Consider the following 19331-nt stretch of genomic DNA (forward strand, 5'->3'; position numbering starts at 1 on the left):
TCTAATCAATTTTTTGCCCTCCAAATCAAGCCTTCTGGTACCTTTTTTTATGCACCAGAGAACTTTAAGGTCTCTGGCAACTACTAGCCATGACCTGGGACCCATCCAAAAGAATATCCAGCAGTGGAACCTCTGAGCAGGGCCTCATCCCAGTAATATCTCCTCTAACACTCTGTTCCAAGGGCATCAGGCGCTTTGTGAGATTCTCAGACATCTCATTTGGACACTTTAGACTCCAGTTTGTTGGGCTGGTAGAGATACCTCCAGATGGCATAGTAGTGGGTTCCAGCTCCAAATGCCACAAAGAGGTGCCAGATGGCATGGGCAAAGGGAATCCTCCCATCACTCTTGAAGAACACCATCCCAAAGCAGTAAAAGACTCCTCCAGTCATGAGCTCCAAGATTCCATCAGTGTTGGGCTGTCAGCAAGAGGAGGGGAGGGGATAAGTCAGTAGCATAGTGGAATGGAGGGGCAGGGAAGCAAGCCAGGCCTGAAATCCATCAGAGGCCAGGGACACATAGAAGTCAAATTTGAACTCAGATTTTGCTGATTCTAGGCTTAACATTTTATGCACTGCATCACCTAGTTGCCCCTAAAAGGGGCATAGCTACAATAAAAATTACTCACATTTCTATAGGCTTTAAGTTAGTAAAGCATTTACCATATTCTCAAAGAAGGCACTTCTATCTAGAATTGTTAAAAGTAAGGGGATCAAAGGATGCTGGAAATTCACCTCCCTTTTCCAGCCTTAAGAGAGGCTGGAAATCCCCCAGTAAAATTGTTCCCCAAAGTAACTCCAGATTTTAAAGGAACAGAAAAACATATGGAAAGACAAATATGAAACAATGTGAAACTAAAAGATAGTGTAGGCCCTAGCTTCAGTCACATAAAAGGAACATAAAAAATAAGAACATAAAAAAATGGACAAAGAGAAGGGGACCTAGAGGGAATAACTAATAAACAGTTATAGACATAATATACAGAGAAATAAACAATTGAAAACACCTCTAATTGGCAATGTTGTTTAAGGTTTAATAATATATTTTTCAAAGTAATACCCAAACATATTCAGTGGTGTTTTAATTTGGAGCTGATCCTGAAGACAGGATACTGAGATCCTTAAGTAGGAATATTGGTCTTTTTCTACAGTGAGAGCAATGTATATCCAAAGAGTTCCTTGGCTTCTTTCAAAACTTAGCTCACACCCACCTTTAACAGGAGAACTTTTCCAGTTTTCAAATATGCGTAGCACTGTGCTAAGGGCTGGAGATACAAAATGAGTTAAAAGACAGCCCCTACTCTCAAGGAGTTTACAATCTGATGGGGAAGACAATAGGCAAACAAAAATGTAGCTTGCTTTGTATATAAACAGGATAAATAGGAAAAAAAGAAAAAAGTGAGAGAGATTGAGAAAAGATTTTTATAGAGATGAAATTTTAGTTAAATTTAGTTAAAGAAAGCCAGGAAGGTCAGTAGTCTAAAAAGAAGATAGAGAATATTCTAGGCATCGGGGACAACCAGAGAAAATGTTCTTGAGCTGAGAGATGAACTCTCATTGATTGGCCAACAGTAGGTCTCAGGCCAAGCCCAATGAAAATAGCATTTATTACTTTTGGCCAGAAATCCTGAGGGTTTTCATTTCTGTTTTGCCTAGCTTCAATTACTGAATGGTCATGACCTCAGACAAATTGAGACCTGACAAAGATCTCCCACTGCATCCAGGGAACATCTCTAGTTGTCCTGATCCATACCTGATTCAAGTGATTCTGGAGGAGAAAGTGAGACCCAATAGCTTTGCACAGCTCTCCCCTAACTTGAAACCAATTCACCATCACCTCTCTGATAAGAGTGAAGGACAAACAACAACTGCACCAGGAGGCCAATGTCACTGAATCAAAGAGTACATATTGGGGAATAAGGTGTAAGAAGACTGGAAAGGGATGAGGAAGCAAGGTTATGAAGGGCTTTGAATGGCATTTTTATTTGATCCTGAAGGCAATAGGAAGTCATTGGAGTTTATTGAATGGAACCTGCATTTTAGGAAAATCACTTTTGTGGTTGAATGGAGGAAGGATTGGAGAGGGGAGAGACTTGAGGCAGATAGATCTACCAGCAGTCTATTTCAGTAATTATCAGTGATGAGGGTTTCCACTGTAATGATGAGTTACTACTCCCCATCTCTGCAAGACTAATGTCTTTCCCCTGAGATTACTTTCCATCTACTCTATTTCTCATGTGCTAGTTATTTGCATGTTGTTTCTCTCTTAGAAAGTGAGCTTCTTGAGTTTTGGGATGTATTTAATCTTTCTCTGCATTCTTGGGGATTGGTACAATGCCTCACATATTAAGTGCTTAATAAATGCTTGCTAATTGATTCATTAGAGAAAACTATTAACTCTTCCAAGAGAAATAGGAATGGGGATTGAGGTTGTCAGACTTTTTTGAGAGGACAATATATGAAAGGACAGTATCCACAAAATGTATAACAGATCCTCTGTAGGGAGGTGGGAGGGTGGGGATGGCAGGAAAGCCATGTGTATATGCAATCCACATGTCCAAGTATGTTTCATGATTTTCCCCCTCCTTCTTTATACATATGTCCCAGAAATCCTCTGCTTCACAGAAGGTTCTTAGTAAGGGACATGGTCCTCTTGGGCGTGTATTGTTCTAGCTGTGGGAGAGAGACAAACTTCCTGCTTGAGGATTCTGGAAACCTGTATTAAAAGTCAACTAAGGGCAGGAGAGGCATCATTTTTTTTCTTTTGGTGTAGCCTCTCAAATTAGATTGTATTCACTACACAGTCCATACTGTCTAACCATGAATTAAAACTAAGGAAAAAATAGAGATTAACTTGTATGTCTTGGTCAGTTAATTCTAGTTAGCAATAAATGTTTATATTCTGGTCACCCCCTTCTGAATAGTTTTAATGAGTTCCAGATCAATGATAGAACATGAGACCTTCCTTTAGGCAGGAGTTACTTACCATAGAGAGGATGACTAGGGCTGGGAAAAACCCCATCACAACATAGCAGAGCAGTTCCACAAGTTTGTATCTGGTATGGAAGAACAAGATTAGTGTTGAATTTCAGATTTTGGTATAAAGTTTCCTACTATCTAATGGTGATGACATCCTAGGTGGAGGCAATTAAGAACAGAAAACCCAACTCTTTCATCCTTATCTCCTTGACAGGTTTTCTAATCTTCCAACTGAGTATTATTTGTTATGAGCAAATGAGCAATCCTTTGCCAATGATGATTTGCTCAATAAATGTCTGGGCAAAGAAATGTAAGTATTGTCCCAAAACTCCTGCCTTTCTTTATGAAGTAGGTTGGGAACTTAATAAATGTTAAATAGGATCCTCCAACCATAAATTTGGAGCCTATGATACTTTAGTGTCCATCTAGTTCAACCTCTTCCTTTTACAGATGAGGAAACTGAGGCCCAGAGAAGGTTCATACTAGTGCTGAGTGTCAAAGATGTGTTTTGAAACCACATCCTTTGACTCTGAGTCAGGGTCTTTTAACCTGGGTGTCCATGAACTTTTTTAAAAACATATTTTCACAATTCAATTTCAATATCATTAATTTCTTTTGTAATCTTGTATTTTATTTTATTCATTTAAAAACCAATGTAATTGCCAGCAGAATCTGATACAAAATAAGAGTAAGAAAGCTTTCTAAAGTCTTATTGTTGGAAATCAATTCACTATATATATATATATATATATATATATATTATATTCACTATATATATATTAACAAAATAAAAGGGAAACTTTTTTGTACATTTTTGTCTTAACCTTGAACTTAAATAATAATTTGAAAAAAAAATCTGTTTTTTTTTCAAAAATTTCCTTCCTCTTTGCCCTACCTGCCCCTTCTTCCTTTTCCTCATATCTAGAATCTTCTTGCTGGTAAGTTCCATTCTATATGCAACCTTGTTAACTGATGCTCCTAATTTCTGTGACATCAAAAGTAGGAAATCAGTTAAGTAAAACCACTCTCCCTTCTGGATAAAAAATAAAAAACACAACCAACTGATCCACTTTCCTATAATATTTCTATGTGGGACAGCCTAGTTGTCCTGAACCTTAGAGGAATGACCAAGAGGGATACTTCTTGCTAGTTCATCAGTCCTAATCATCTTCTTGTGGGGCCTACAGAGCAGTGAACCCAAAGTCTAGATCCTGTATGTTCAGTCTTCTCCAGAAAGCCAGTTGTATCCTTGACTCTTTGCTCTCCTGTTTTCTAAAGTTCAGTATAGAGGGAAAAAAATCTAATCATTTGCCTTGAAAATCTAATCTTTCTTTGTGCAGACCTTTGATTGCTGAGTTGAGTGATAGAAAGGTCACCCTAGTTCTTGTCTCTATCACCCTTTCTTATAGGATCATAGCTTTATATAGTTATAGGACAATTTAGCCTTTCTCAGTTAACAGATAAGGAAGCCAGGGCTCAGAGAAATTAAGTACCCAAGATCACATAGGTGATAATCACCAGAGCTTGGATTTGAACCAGGTCCTCTGTCTTCTCTGAATCATGGGATACTCTTGAGTTCTATCTACTTAAATAAACATCTAAATTTAAAGATCCTACACATCAAAGTTTCTTCTCCATTTCTGTATAAGTAAACTCTCAGTTTCCTCCTATTTGCTACTTTTTCAAAATCACAACCAAAAACCTCACTGAAATAGTATGAACCAGATTCAGAGAGCTTAAAAGTCAAAATGTCTAATCCATACTGAAAATATCTGTGGTAAAGAAATCATCCTGTGAAATGAGTGTTCAGTCAGTCCCCCCTCCTTCTGCTAACACTAAAATTCTAAAGAACTTCTACTTTGCGTCTGATACAATGAAACTAGCTATTACCTTACCAAACCCTAAGCCTGGATTACTCCCACTGTCATCCTCCTCGGTTCCTATTCATGGCAATGAAGAGCGGAACTGCAAAAAAGTCATGTGGTCCTGTGCAGACTGGGTCCACTACAAATGTATGTTATTTAATCTCAGCCTAGGTTCTTACTGCAACAAAGAAACCTTTTACTCCTCCCTAATTGAATTTTTATCCCACTCAGCACAGCTGCTGTTCCAAGCCTTTTTTCTTCTCAAGCCTTGCACACCTCCTCCTTTCTCTAACCTCTTAACTGAGAACCTCACCTCAGAATCTATGAGAGAATTTAGGCCATTAACATTTTCTTCTCCTCATCTCGGGGACCTATGACATCATTCCCCCAAACTTTCTTTATTCCAATTTGATGAAGAAACTATTCTTCTTGGCCAAGGCCTCTTTATAAGCAACCTTGATTCTTCCCCAGCAATATTATCCCTGCTCCAGACTTTAATCTCTTCCTGACTGCTAGCTCTTTATGGATCACTTCATTATAAAACCAAAAAACCCAACAACAAAACACCTTGCTTATATCCTGCCTTCTGTAATAGCAATTATCCTGTATCTATCTCTCATTCTCAGTCTAACTTCTTGATAACAACTGACCACATTCAATGCTGCCTCTCTAGCTCCTCTCATTCTAATCTAAATCCTTTGTGATCTGACTTCTGAACTCAATCAACTAAAGCTGCTCTCTCTATAATTACCAATAATCGCTTCATTACCAAATTATCAAACTGACTTCTCATAACTACCTGGGTGCAGTAGAGAGAAAATGGAATTTGGAGTCATTTGCAGAGTCTGAGTTTTGCCTCATACTGTGGGCAAGTCATTTAACGTTTCTGTGCCTTGGTTTCTTCATTTGTAACCTTGGTGATAATCATAGCAACTAATTTTCCTGGGGGTACCTCCTTTGTGAGGATCAAATGAGTTAACACAGATTATAGCATTTCACAAGCTTTAAAGGCTACATCGATGTTAGCTCTTATTAATCCTCATTTCTTAACATCTTTTTTAGGTTTTTTGCAAGGCAAATGGGGTTAAGTGGCTTGCCCAAGGCCACACAGCTAGGTAATTATTAAGTGTCTGAGACTGGATTTGAACTCAGGCCCTCCTGACTCCAGGGCCAGTGCTCTATCCACTGCACCACCTAGCCACCCCATTCTTAACTTCTTTGTAGCATTTCATATGGTTGACTACTCTCTCCTTTTGGCAATTCTTGACTCTGAGTTTTCATGATTTTGTTCTCTCTTAGTTCCTGATCTACCTATTTGATCATTTGTTCTCAGTCTCTTTTTCTGGATCATCTTCCGTGTCATTCCCCATAGCTATGGGTGTTCTCCAAGGTTTCATCCTGAAATGGCATTAGCCAGATTGAGATAGATTAAAATTCAAAATACTTAACCCAAACTAGAAATGTCATAATGGAATTATCCTGTGAAATGAATACTCATTTTTTTTTTCTCTCACTATGCTCTCTCTCTCCTTATCAAGCTCCTATGAACTTAATTACTATGTCAATGAAGATGATTCCCAGATCTACAGATTCAACTCCAATCTCTCACCATTCAAACTGGGTGTCTATAGATCACTTTAGCTCAATGTCCAAAACAGAACTCATTGTCTTTTCCTCCAAATCTACCTCTTCTGAATATCCAAAATACTGTCAGGCCACCACCATCCTTCTTAACTGCTCATTCTGCTTCTCCCCACTTATCCAATTAGTTACTAAACTTCTCATTTCTTTTTTCACAACAAATTTCATAACTGTTCCCTTATTTCCACTCAAACCAAAATCAACCTAATTTAGACCATCATTACCTCTCACTTGGATTATTTCAATAACCTACTCTTCCTTAAATCTCTCTCCATTCCAATCCATCCTCCAAACTGCAAGCAAAGTGATTTTTCTTAATCATCAGTCTCACCATATCACCCCCTACTCAATAAACACCAGTGACTTTCTATTAAAAATCATATATATAGGAGCAGCTAGTTGGCACAGTGGATAGAGCACTGGCCCTGGAGTCAGGAGGGCCTGAGTTCAAATCTGGACTCAGACACTTAATAATTACCTAGCTGCCTTGAAAAAAAAAGAGGGGGGAAAATTATATATATATATATATATATATATATATATATATATATATATATATCAAACATTTCCATTTGACATTTATGGCTCATTGAATCAAATGCTTCTAAGGTCAATGTCTATTACTCTGTTATACATATACATATATACATACACATACACATACACATACATATACATATACATATACATATACATATACATATACATATACATATACATATACATATACATATACATATACATATACATATACACATATGCTGGCTATGTAAAATAGCTTCTTGCTGTTTTATATACCCTTTACGTACAACTTTCTTATCTCCCATCTCTGTGTCTTTGCACAGGCTGTCTATCATGTCTGGGATGCTCAATCTCCCCCATCTCTGCCTATTGGAATCATTGATTTCTTACAAGCTAAAATTTCCCTTCTGAATGAAGTCTTTCCTGTTCTTTCCTGATACTACTGCTTTTCCTCCTAAAGATTCATTGTATTTGTTTTGTATATATACCCTATTATGTATGCCATCACATACATACACATGCCATGTATATACATTTTTAAAAATTAAGCTCCTTGAAGATATAAACTGTTTCACTTAATGAAAAGGACCTGGCTCATAGGAGGTACTTAACAAATGATTAAGAAATCATTTAAAATAAATTGAGTAATTGACTGTTGTATTTCCATCTATATGTGTAGTGTGTCTTAATGAGAGAGAGCTTGCTTCAGAGTCACTAAGACCTGGATTCAAGTCCTGCCTGAGAAATATACTGGCTGTGTGACCCTAGGCAAGTCACTTAAACTCTCAGGGTCCCAGGCAGTTCTCTAAAATTATAAATTTTAGTCCAGGCACTGATCTGAATTCCTTACTGGGAATAATCAGTTACTCCTATGACAATAAAAATCACAGATCCAGTTAAAAACCAGGACAAAACAAAACAAAATCTACAAATACAGCTATAACTGAAGGTATATGAAAGGCAGTGAGGTATAATTGAAAGAACATTGGATTTGAAGTCAGGAAATCTGGGTTTAAGTTGCAGCTCCACACAGCTTACTAAATAGCTGTGTGAATATGGAAAAGTCACTTACCCTTTTTCAGGCTTTTAGTCTAAAGCCTTCTCATCTGTAAAATGGGGGTGATAATATTTGTACTGCTTCCCTCATGGGTACTGAATAAAGCACTTAATAAAGCCTAAAGAGTTCTATAACTATGAGTTATATTGTTGTTGTTGTTGTTGAATTGTTTCAGTTGTGTATGACTCTTCATGACCCAAATGGGGTTTTCTTGGCAAAGATACTGGAGTAACAGTTTCCTATTTCCTTCTCCAGCTCATTTTTTGCAGATGAGAAACTGAAGCATATAAGGTTAAGTGACTTTCCCAGGGTTACATAGTTAGTGTCTGAAACTAGATTTGAATTCAGATTCTCTTGACTTTAGTTCTGGCATTCTATTTTGATGCTAGTTACCCTGTGCCACCTAACTGCCTCTTATTATTTTCATCATTATTACAGGCACTAAAGTCGTTTTGTCTTTTATCTTGCCACTAGACTCCGATAACTCTGGAGGAGAGAGCGGGGCTAGTAATTCTGTGTAGCTTTGCCTGTCTTAAACAAGTCACTACCCTTGTGATGGCATTGGTCCTCTCTGAGAATGAAGGATGAACAACAATATAGGCACCAGCAGTAGGCAAGTCAGGAACTATGAGATACTATATGCCTTTGGTCATGTTATCTAACATCTCAATTTTCCACAAGGAACAATAAGTGGAAAAAAAGAGGAAAATTCCATAAATAGAAAGACTAACCAAGACTCATATCAGTGGTAAACCCTCAGGGGAATACAAAGTCCTCTTGGAATTCCAAAGAAGTTAACCCATCGATTTCTGAAACTTCTGCTATGGCCCATCCCTTTCTGTCCTGATGAGTGACAGCAGCTGCCTGGTCTTACTCACCATCACTGGCAGGTCTCAGCTATATTTCACAGAAATGGAAGGAGACACACTTTGCCCTCTCCTCCTTTTTGAGGACCCACACTCAAATCAGTTCTGCATTGTTTTTAAAAGGGGTTGATTCAAGTAACTTTCTAAATCAAAATGTCCCTCAGCTATCATTCTAGTATACCTATTAGTATACCTGTCGTTGTTTAGGAATATAAGCTCTTTGAGGACAAGGACTTTCTTTGGTTCTCTTTCTCTGTCTCTCTGTTTGTCTCTGTCTGTCTCTGTCTCTGTCTCTGTCTCTGTCTCTCTCTCTCTCTCTCTCTCTCTCTCACACACACACACACACACACACACACACACATACACACATACTCATACACACACATTAACCACAGAACTGTGATCCTGAACACCAGATGGGTCTCTAGAGCTGGCCCATCTATAGTTACACGGTCATCTCATAGGATTAGCATAGGCTACCTTGAAGACATGGATTTTAACTTAATGGTGAGAGCACAGGACTACCCCCCCTCCCCCCAAGTAACTCCTACTCAGACAGGGATCCCAGAGGTTAAAAAAGGAATTTTTACCTTGTCTCAGGCAAACAAACCCCACCCATACTTCCATAGTCAATGCTCACCGTTCATGGAAAAAGAACACATAGATGGTCCCAACAGAAGCCATGATCCAGACAATCCAGCGCATGTGAGAGGCCCAGGGACCAAGCTCCCGGAGATTAAGCCTAAGGGACAAGAAAGTCTGGAGGTGAGAAATTTAGTTTCTCCTGTCAGGATAGAGCTTTTACCTTTATAATACCTTTACCTTTATAAAGTGATAAACTTTCCATTGTTTAAATTAATGCAGTAGTAAATCTAGAATGGGTTATTTTGAAAATCTGGTATATTTAGGGAAACTTCCTGACCCTTGAAGAGTTACCTACTCTTCAAAGGATGTCCATATCCTTCAATAATGTGTCTCTTATGTCTAGGCTCACCATAGATTATAGTGGCCAACTAGCATAGGGCTTGATAGATTAAAAAGAAAAAGCTTAAATAAATGCCTTTTCATTCATTCAATCAATCAATATACACATCTTAAGTGTCTACCATGTCCATGGCATTGTGCTATGTATTCAGATACTCTCTCATTATCTTGCTCTATCCTGGCATGCTCCCTATCCCCCATCCTGTTCCAATCTCCTAAAGCTGCTTGGCACTCAAGCCCAAATCCTATAGTCAGAGATAACCTACTTGAATTCATTCCTCAATAATTAACATAATTCTTCCCTGTCATGTTCACCCCATCCTAGTAATTCTGAACATCCTGCTGTGAATGTTCATACTCCATTCTCTATGCCCTCCCCCAATGACTGCTCCCTTGAAGACCTTATCTTCCTCAACCCAACCCTCTCAAAATTCTTCCTGATGAAAGAGCAAAGGCAAAAAAAGAAACAATCCCTGTTTTCAAAATGCATACATTCAATCAAGGGGGAGGAAAAAAACCACGAGATTAAAAAGCCTTAGTAGAGAAATGGCATGAGACAGTTCATTCTTCTCCTGTTCATTAAATAGGAATTTTTGTACCTGGATCAAAGTGCCACAAAAGGTGTCCATGGCAATCATGGTGAAGCATTCTTCAATCGAGAGGACAGCAGAGACTCAGGAGGCACATATGACCTATTCTTGGGAAGGGTACCAGGAGAGGTGGGTGGGGGCAAATAAGAGCATAGCAGGTAGACAACTCACCCACAGCTGCTATCTGGTAGTTTCCTATCATATCATAACTAATCAATCCTTTTAAAATATTTAGATTTTTTTGTTTATCTTCTTTCTGTTACTTTTGATAGTGAGAAGGACTGAACTTGTGGTTTTTATAAATATTGGGAATCTCCATATGAGGAAACTCCCTCTGCAGGACTGTTCTCCATAAATTCTGTTCTTACAGGAGGGGTTAAGGTCTTCTTCCCCAGCGTTATTCACCAGTATGTGCTAGAAAGTATGAACCCTGTTCTTTTTTGACTTCTAGGTCAGCTCTCTTTCTCTAGCCACAACTGAGGCAGCCTATTTTCATATGATTTCCTGACCTTCTGACTCACTATCATGAAGAATTCTATTTTATATCCAAGTGTTCCATACAGTTGAAACAGAAGGTAGCAGGGAGCTAGAGGAAATGTATGTATTGTTTAACAATCTCAAAACCAATTAGGCTTTCTGATTTTTCAGTAAAGTTACTAGTATAATTTTAGCTCTCAACTATCAATTATATTAATCAGCAACCTCCCTTTCTACCCCTTCTTTGCAAATATAACTTTTTCCAACCTGTTCCTCATTGCTTCCCACCCAAAAGCTCAAGTCAAAGTTACTAAATGGGGTTGGGGGGGAATAAATTTAAATTTACATGTGTGTGTGTGTGTGTGTGTGTGTGTGTGTGTGTGTGTATATATATATATATATATATATATATATATATATATATATAAACATATACACATACACCTTGCTCTGTACTATGGAATCTTGGAACTCCATGGTTTCCTTACTTCAGAAATCATTAAATTTGTTTCCAATTTAATTTTTAAAAAATTGTGATGCTTTAAAGAAAACCTTGAACAGTGGCCTTGGAGGACCAGATTGAAACTCCCAGCTCTACTCACCAGGGGGCGTAGGATGCTGCTATAAAGAAATAGATCACCATTCTGTCAAACATGTGCAGGCAGTGTTCCACCATCCTATGAGCAGAGAAAGGACAGTTCAGTATGGGCAAGAGAGGAATAATGCAGCTGAAAACCCAGGCATGAGAAATTGCATTACAGGGGTTATAAAAAGGGCTCTGAAGGGGGAAGCAGAACTCCCAGGGGCTATATGGGGGAAATTCTCATCCTGATGAAAGGAAAATCCAAATTAGAGCCCAATCTCCCTCACTCCCCCCCAAAAAAATTCTACTATAGACTATTAAATAGTTCTATGTCAAAATAGACCATTTATAGTATCTGTCAAATTACATAATGTATACTAACAAAAGAACAGAAAGTACAAAGATTCCCTCTTCAGATGAAACAATAGAGTACTGATTTTTCTCTACCATATTATTATTCATGTTTATTGAAGCCAGCCTGCTTTGAAGGTGTGCTATAAAAAGTTTGAGAGACAACAAATGAACTTAACCACAGACTCTCATTATTCTGCTTCCCTATGAAGGGTCTTTCTCCCATGACTGGCTGCCAGGGAATGGACTCCCCTTAGCATTCCCTCCAGGGTGCTTTTTTCCCTCACTACAGAACTACATGGGAGCTATATATCATGATTTCAACTTGGTGGGCTGCAGGGGACTGCCCCCTCTCCATGACCTCATTTTGGGGTTTTCTTGGCAAAGATACTGGAAGGGTTTGCCATTTTCTTCTCCAGCTTATTTTATAGATGAAAATCTGAGGCAAACAGGGTGAAATGACTTGCTTGAGGTCACATAGCAAGGAAGTGTCAGAGCTGAGATTTGAACTCAGGAATCTTCCTGATTCCAAGCCTGGTACTCTGTCATTTGTAGCACCTAGATGTCTACTTGGCAAATAGTTGGTGCTTAATAAATGTTGATTAAAAATAATAGCTTATGTTTCTGTAATTCTTTAAGGTTCAAATAGCACTTTTCTCAAAACAGGCCTGTTTTAAGTTGTACAAATAGTCTTCTACTCACTTTCCAGAGGAAGAAACAAGAGATTTGAAAGGTCAAAAGACCTGCCTAGAATCATAGACCTAATAAGTGTCAGAGTAGTCCTTCAAATCATGTATAATTACAATCAGGAAATTAGAAAGAACTGAGCTCAAATCCAATCTTGGATACCTACTAACTATGTGACCTGGGGCAAGTCGCAGAACCATTATCTGACTCAGTTTCCTCAAGTGTAAAATGGAGATAATAATAGCAACTACTTTCAAGGGTGGCTGTGAGGATCAAATGAGATAATATTTGTGTATAGTGTCTAGCATAAAGTAGTCATTTAACAAATGCTTATTCTTCTTTTCTCTATCATGTGACTCTCGTCACCTATAAAATGGGGGTGATAATATACTTCCCTCAAAGGGTGGTGAGTATTAAATGATATAATGTCTGTATACCTCTTCATAGAGTTATATAAATAAACAGAGCAGCAGCTCCTACCAACCATCTAAAGCACCAGTTCTCAAAGTGTGGTCCGTGGTCCCATAAGGGACCTTTGACTATTTTTTTTGGGGGGGGGGTCTGAGGGCAAAACTATTTTCATAATAAAACAAAGTTTTATTTTTAATTCAGTAAACATAGGTAGTGTGTAAATATATGAAGTGCGTGAAATAAATGTATGTCACAGTAGGATAGTAAAAGGTTATAAGGCTAGAAAGGTAGAGTAGGACCAGGTTGTAAGATGCTTTAAATACTAAAGGGAGGACTTTATCATCTTAAAAGTAATGTATAGAAACTCACTCAAGTTTATTGAGTAAGGCAGTGACATGATCTAAATTTTCTTCTCCCTTCCAGTCTTGAAATTCCAGGTCATCTGAGGACCTCAACAATAGTTCAATTCAACATAACAAGTATTTATTCAGCACCTAATGCTAGACAATGGCATTACAATTGGAAAAATAGAACAATTCCTTTCTTCAAAAAGCTTACTTTTTTTTCCAAGGGAGAAACAAGTGCCCATATAAGTAAATAGATCATATGAGGGATGGGGTGGGGACTGGATTTTCATTAGAAAAATTAAACTCTTCTACCATTGCACCTTCTTTGAAACATAGAATCTTCTTTTTACCTTTTAAAGATTTCATCTATTTTGAATTTTACAATATTTCCCCTAATCTTGCTTCCCTCCCCTCACCTACCACAGAAAGCAATTTGACAGTCTGAAACATAGACTCTTTTTTTTTTTTATATTTTGCAAGGCAATGGGGTTTACCCAAGGCCACACAGCTAGGTAATTATTAAATGTCTGAGGCTGGATTTGAACTCAGGTACTCCTGACTCCAAGGCCAGTGCTTGATCCACTGTGCCACCTAGCCACCCCGAAACATAGACTCTTAAGAGAGTTATCTAAACCAGTAAAAGGTTGAGACTTGCCCAGTATGAGTCATACATGCAGTATATGTCAAAGGCAAGACTAGAACCAAGGTCTTCTGGTTCCCAGATAATTCTCTATACCATCTCTGCCTCTCCAAAATCAAACATCATACAAAATAATCTCAAATGACTGACATTTTTTATAGGATGGAAACAGGAGTATGCTACAACAAACCTGTACTACCTTTTGTGAGCTGATTTTCAAATCTTCAGGGTGAGCATTCATACCTCAGAAATTGTCAAATGCTACAAATCAGGATTTGATTTTTTTTTACTGATTTTCATGTTAATAATACAAATAAAACTTAAAAATTCTGTAGTGAATTTTGTAGAGCTGGTTGCTATACATTTATCAGCATTCCCCTTCTTGGAACCCCATGATTCATTCATAAAAATATAGATAGGGAGAACAAGACACTGATAAAGACACAGAAAGAAACACGGGTAGGGGAGGGGAGAAAAGGGGAGAGAGACAGAAACAGAGAAAGAGAAGAGAAGATAGAGGGAGAAAGATGGGGGAGAGAGGGAGAAGATTGAGAAAGGGAAGAAAGAGAAAGGAAAGAGTGCCAGGAGAGTTAGGGGAGAGAAAAGAAGAGAGGGGGAGAGAAGGAAAGGAGGTAGAGGGGACAGGGGAGAGAGCAGAGAGAGAGGAGAAAGGAGTGAGATAGTAAGGAAAAAGTGAGGGGGTGAGGAAAGAGAGGGAGGAGGAAGAGGAAGGGGAGGAGGAGGAGGAGGAGGAGGAAGAAGAAGAAGAAGAAGAAAGAAAGAAAAAGAAGGAAGGAAGGAAGGAAGGAAGGAAGGAAGAAAGAAAGAAAGACAAGCGACACTAAGGAGGAGAGGATACTGTTTCATGGGAAGACCTCCCTGTCCCCTCCTATCCATTTTGTTTTCTTATAAGAAAAGATGCTGCCTTACTTGAGGTGTCTTTTCTTCCAGGAGATGGTATGGAAGATTGTGGAGACAACAAAGAGGCCACACAAGCCAAAACCATAGATCCAAGCAGAAATCGTTTCCCAGTCATCGTCAGATAGAAAGTAAAGGTTGGAACTGCCAAGGATGCTGGGGATAATCCAGAACTGGAAATGGAGAATGGGTTTCAGTTGGCTGTAACAGATGGGTCATGCATGCAAGCCAATTATCTCAGACTCAGTCCTTGATAGAGTGGGAGCAGTGGTGGGAATTGGTTAAAACAACTTCCTCTATCAATAAAGGTTGGCCCCTCTCTGCAACTTAAATTTTTTCATTCATTTTGGGTTTTTTTTTTTAAAGGCAATGGGATTAAATGACTTGCCCAAGGTTACACAGCTAGGTAATTATTCTATCTAAGGTCAAATTTGAACTCAAGTCCTCCTGATTCCAGGGCTGGTGCTCTATCCACTGTGGCACCTAGTTGCTCAAGCAAGCAACTTATATTCTTTTTTTTTTTAGTTTTTGCAAAGCAATGGGGGTTAAGTGACTTGCCCAAGGCTACACAGCTAGGTAATTATTAAGTATCTGAGGCCAGATTTGAACTCAGGTATGCTTGACTCCAGGGCCAGTGCTCTATCCACTTCCCCACCTAGTCGCCCCTGCAACTTATATTCTTAAAGATTTACCTAGGTCAAGAAGGAAAAAAACACATTCAGGCATGTTCTTTAATAGCATATCACTGGTCAGTAATCTACCATTCTGCCCAGTAAAATGATGCCTGGGTCATAAAGTGATTTGCTCTGGATCACACAGCTAGTAAACATATGTCAGGGATTGGTCTCTAATAGAACCCAGGTTTTCCTGGCTTTGAGGCCAGTTTTCTATCCACAATGTTGCTAAAATAATGGATTGATTTTTTTTCTAGAAAAGATTAGAAATAATCTATTCCAAGCCTTTAATGTTATAGAAAACCCTTCAATTTTTCCCCCTTCTCTCATAATCATTGTTTGAAACAATCTTAAGAGGATGACTGTTGACCAGTTGGCTAGAATGGGGGTAGCTAATATTATCCTACCTCATTTTTGGGAAGAGAGAATTCCAGTAAAATAAGGAAATAAAAAAGCTCAAAGTCTGCCACCCTTAGAGGTAAGGGATCAGCCCCTCTGTAGCTGGGGAAAAGGAGACTCAAGTCTCTCAGTAAGGTAAAGGAAACTTAAAACTTTTAAAAGAATCACAAGATTCCTTACACAGTTGGTTCTACAAACTGTAGGTGAATGGGTAACAGAACCAACAACCAACATCACAGAAAAGGACTCATCCCATGAAGAATTATTGCTGACTTTTACCTAACTCTCAGCTAAATAGATCCAACTATGCTGGACTCCTATCTCCTGCCATGAAGATGGAATGTTTCATTTTTCCAGAAATAGGGGAAAAGTGAGCATCTTGATGAACAAGTGAGCATCCTTCATAACAAGAAGTCATCTTAAAGTTAATATTTCTGGGTCCCAGGTATGACTCTGACCCTAGCTAGCAAAATGGCTTAGTTTTTTCATCTGTTAATGAAGATAATAATAGTATATTTCTATTTGTGTAGTATTTTTGATTTATTCTATTTGTATAGTATTTATGATTTACAATGTGCTTCACGTCCATTTTCCTATTTGATCCTTACAACAACCTTGTAAAGTAGATAGTTTTAGATAGTTTTAATTCCACTCTGGAGATAAGGAAATGGAGATATTGAGAAGGGTAGTGATACCACTAAATTTTCACAGAGATATGGCAGCAGATCTGGCATTCAAACCCTGATCTTCTGAATTCTCCAACTTTTATATCTCACAAGAGTTAGAGTATCTTTATTCTAAAGATGGAAGGAACTTCAGAGGCCGTGAAGTTCAAATCCTCTCATTTTAAGTGAGTTATCCAAGTTCAGACAAGCAGTAAGTTTAAGAGGATAAGGAACTGAATTTTGGTCTTCTGATTCCAGAATCTCATTTCACTGTATTATGTTGAAGTAGTGAATATGAAAGAAATAGATAATAGTAAGTAGCATATAGAGCATGTTTTAAGGTCAATGAAGCAATATAGATAGATGATTTCATATATATATATATATATATATATATATATATATATATATATATATATATATGAACTTTATCATAACATCCCTGGGAAGTGGGTACTATTATGGTCTTCATTTTACAAATGAGAAAACTGAAGCAAAAAAAGTTATGACTTGCCCAAGGTTACACAACAACTAGGCTGGATTTGAACTCAGATCTTCCTGACTCTAAATTCATTCATGTATGCACTATGCCACCTAATTCCCTTTACATACAGGTATATGGAATTATTAAACATCATTTAAGTGTCTGTTTCTCTAGACTTTTTTTGTACTAGTGTTATATGTGAACATATTGTCACTATAATTAGATTGTAAACTTCTTAAAGTCAAGGACTATATCTTATACTTATTGACCAATCAGTGTCTTAGAGATAATACATTGTTCAATACACGTTGAATTGAGATTAGAATACCCTTTTCCCAACCTTCCCTTAAATACAAACATCTTGTATTTTTGGAACATCTCTCCCTTGAATCTCCCCAAACACCATACAAATATAATTTTTGTGATTGTGGTTCACATTATCTCAGGTAGGCATTTACTTACATTTACTATAGTGTCTTTATTCTGGAACTTAAAACACTACATCCCTAAGATCCATCCATTTAACTATCAGCTATCTACCTACCTACTTGTTTGTCCTTTCATCCATCTGTCTCCTAGGAAAAGAGAATTAGGCAAGGTTTATGAAATATTGTATGATATGGCAAGTAAAATGAATGATGCATTTAAAAACAGATCCTGTTCTCATTTTCAATCTGGACCGCAACCATATGGTATTCTAATTACTAGCCTTTTAAAAAAAATGTGGAATCCTCCCCTTTTTTAATTATAAAGAAACAGCTCCTTCTGTGGTTCCTCCTTCCCTAATGGCATAGTGAAAAGATCACTGTATTGAAAAGACCTGGTTATATATCTTAGATTCACCTCTTATTAGTTTTGTGATATTAGGCAAGTCACCTCACTTTCTTTAATTTTCTCATGTGTAATATGAAAGGGCTAAACTTGATGTTTTTCCAGCTCTAACATCTATGATTCCTTGAACCATTTTCTTGATATTCAATTGACCCAAATTCAACAAGGGACTTACATTGGTAATAGCAGTAGCATGGACAGGCAAATAATTCAAAGAAGCATGTTAAGAAAGCTCAAGAATTCCAACTGTAAGAAATACACTCTTGCAAGCACGGTTGGTCAAACATTTGGTAAAACTGTAGATGAAAGGAGACCAGAACCAATAACCATCATCAGAGAAAAGGATTCATCCTGTGAAGAAATATTGCTGACTTTTCCCTAACTCTCAGCCAAATAGATCCAACCATGATGGACTCCTATCTCCTGCCATGAAAATGGAATATTTCATTTTTCCAGAAATAGGGGAAAGAGTGAGCATCCTGAAGAGTATATTTCAATTTTTTGAAAATAATGATTTCTGGGGTGGCTAGATGGTGAGTGGATAGAGCACCGGCCCTGGAGTCAGGAGTACCTGAGTTCAAATCTGGCCTCAGACACTTAATAATTACCTAGCTGTGTGGCCTTGGGCAAGTCACTTAACCCCATTTTCTTTGCAAAAACATAATAATAATAATAATAATAATAATAATAATTTCTTCCCTTAAACACGGATGGATGAAATCAAGATCTTTTCTGAGAAATTCATTGTGTTAGAATTTTGCCACCCAAAACAAAGCTTCTCTTGGGCCTGGGTTCACCTGGGTTCATCTTTACAATAAGATTATACTGACTTCTCTGAAACTGATGAGAACCAAAAAAGACCAGATGAACTCCACTGGTCCACTATGGCCTTATGGTTCCTATCTTTATGGTGGTCACCATGACTAGTCCCCTCCTTTTGAAATGTAGTGTTATGTCTGGGGAGCCTGATGTACACATTTTCCTTTCCTATCCATGAAGAGGGCACACTGGAAAAAGTCTGACAGATCTTGTTCCTTCTAATTCCTAACTAATGAAAAAGGAAAACTCACAGCATGAGTGGCACAGTTGGCCGCATGTTCATATTCTGTAGGCTGGTACCTTTTGTTGGCCGGAACCCTGTGATTCATGAACCTAGAATGAAAAACAAAAACCCTAGTAAACTCCATTGATAACACATAATAAGCTGGAGAGGCTGAAGATGTGCCATTGATCATTTGAGGGACTGAAGCACAGTTTAACATACAGCACAATCATTAAGCATTAAAAAGAACTTGAAATTCATTATATGCCAGTATCGTTTCAGAAGGTGTCTCTTCTGGACATCTGTCACACAGTGAGGA

General features: G+C 38.0%; 1 protein-coding gene across 1 annotated transcript; it reads right to left on the reverse strand.

Annotated features, from left to right (window-relative positions):
* Positions 1-149: 149 nt before the first annotated feature.
* Positions 150-19124, reverse strand: MMD2 (monocyte to macrophage differentiation associated 2). Its single transcript, XM_074203425.1, has 6 exons — positions 19041-19124; positions 14930-15090; positions 11583-11657; positions 9570-9671; positions 2986-3055; positions 150-419 (listed from the first exon to the last, which is right to left on the reverse strand). Exons 1-6 carry the CDS (start codon positions 19116-19118, stop codon positions 216-218), a joined length of 690 nt encoding a protein of 229 aa, XP_074059526.1. The 5' UTR covers positions 19119-19124; the 3' UTR covers positions 150-215.
* Between the last annotated feature and the right edge of the window lie 207 nt (positions 19125-19331).

Source organism: Macrotis lagotis, chromosome X, assembly GCF_037893015.1.
Source record: "Macrotis lagotis isolate mMagLag1 chromosome X, bilby.v1.9.chrom.fasta, whole genome shotgun sequence".
Classification (NCBI taxonomy): domain Eukaryota; kingdom Metazoa; phylum Chordata; class Mammalia; order Peramelemorphia; family Peramelidae; genus Macrotis; species Macrotis lagotis.

Bases quoted from the DNA above. Each gene is read 5' to 3' on its own strand.
- MMD2 (XM_074203425.1), bottom strand. From the start codon at position 19,118: ATGAATCACAGGGTTCCGGCCAACAAAAGGTACCAGCCTACAGAATAT. The intron at 15,091-19,040 runs GTGAGTTTTCCT...CTCCATTTCCAG, and splicing joins CCAACTGTGCCACTCATGCT to TTCTGGATTATCCCCAGCAT. The intron at 9,672-11,582 runs GTGAGTAGAGCT...CTTGTCCCTTAG, and splicing joins GCAGCATCCTACGCCCCCTG to GCTTAATCTCCGGGAGCTTG.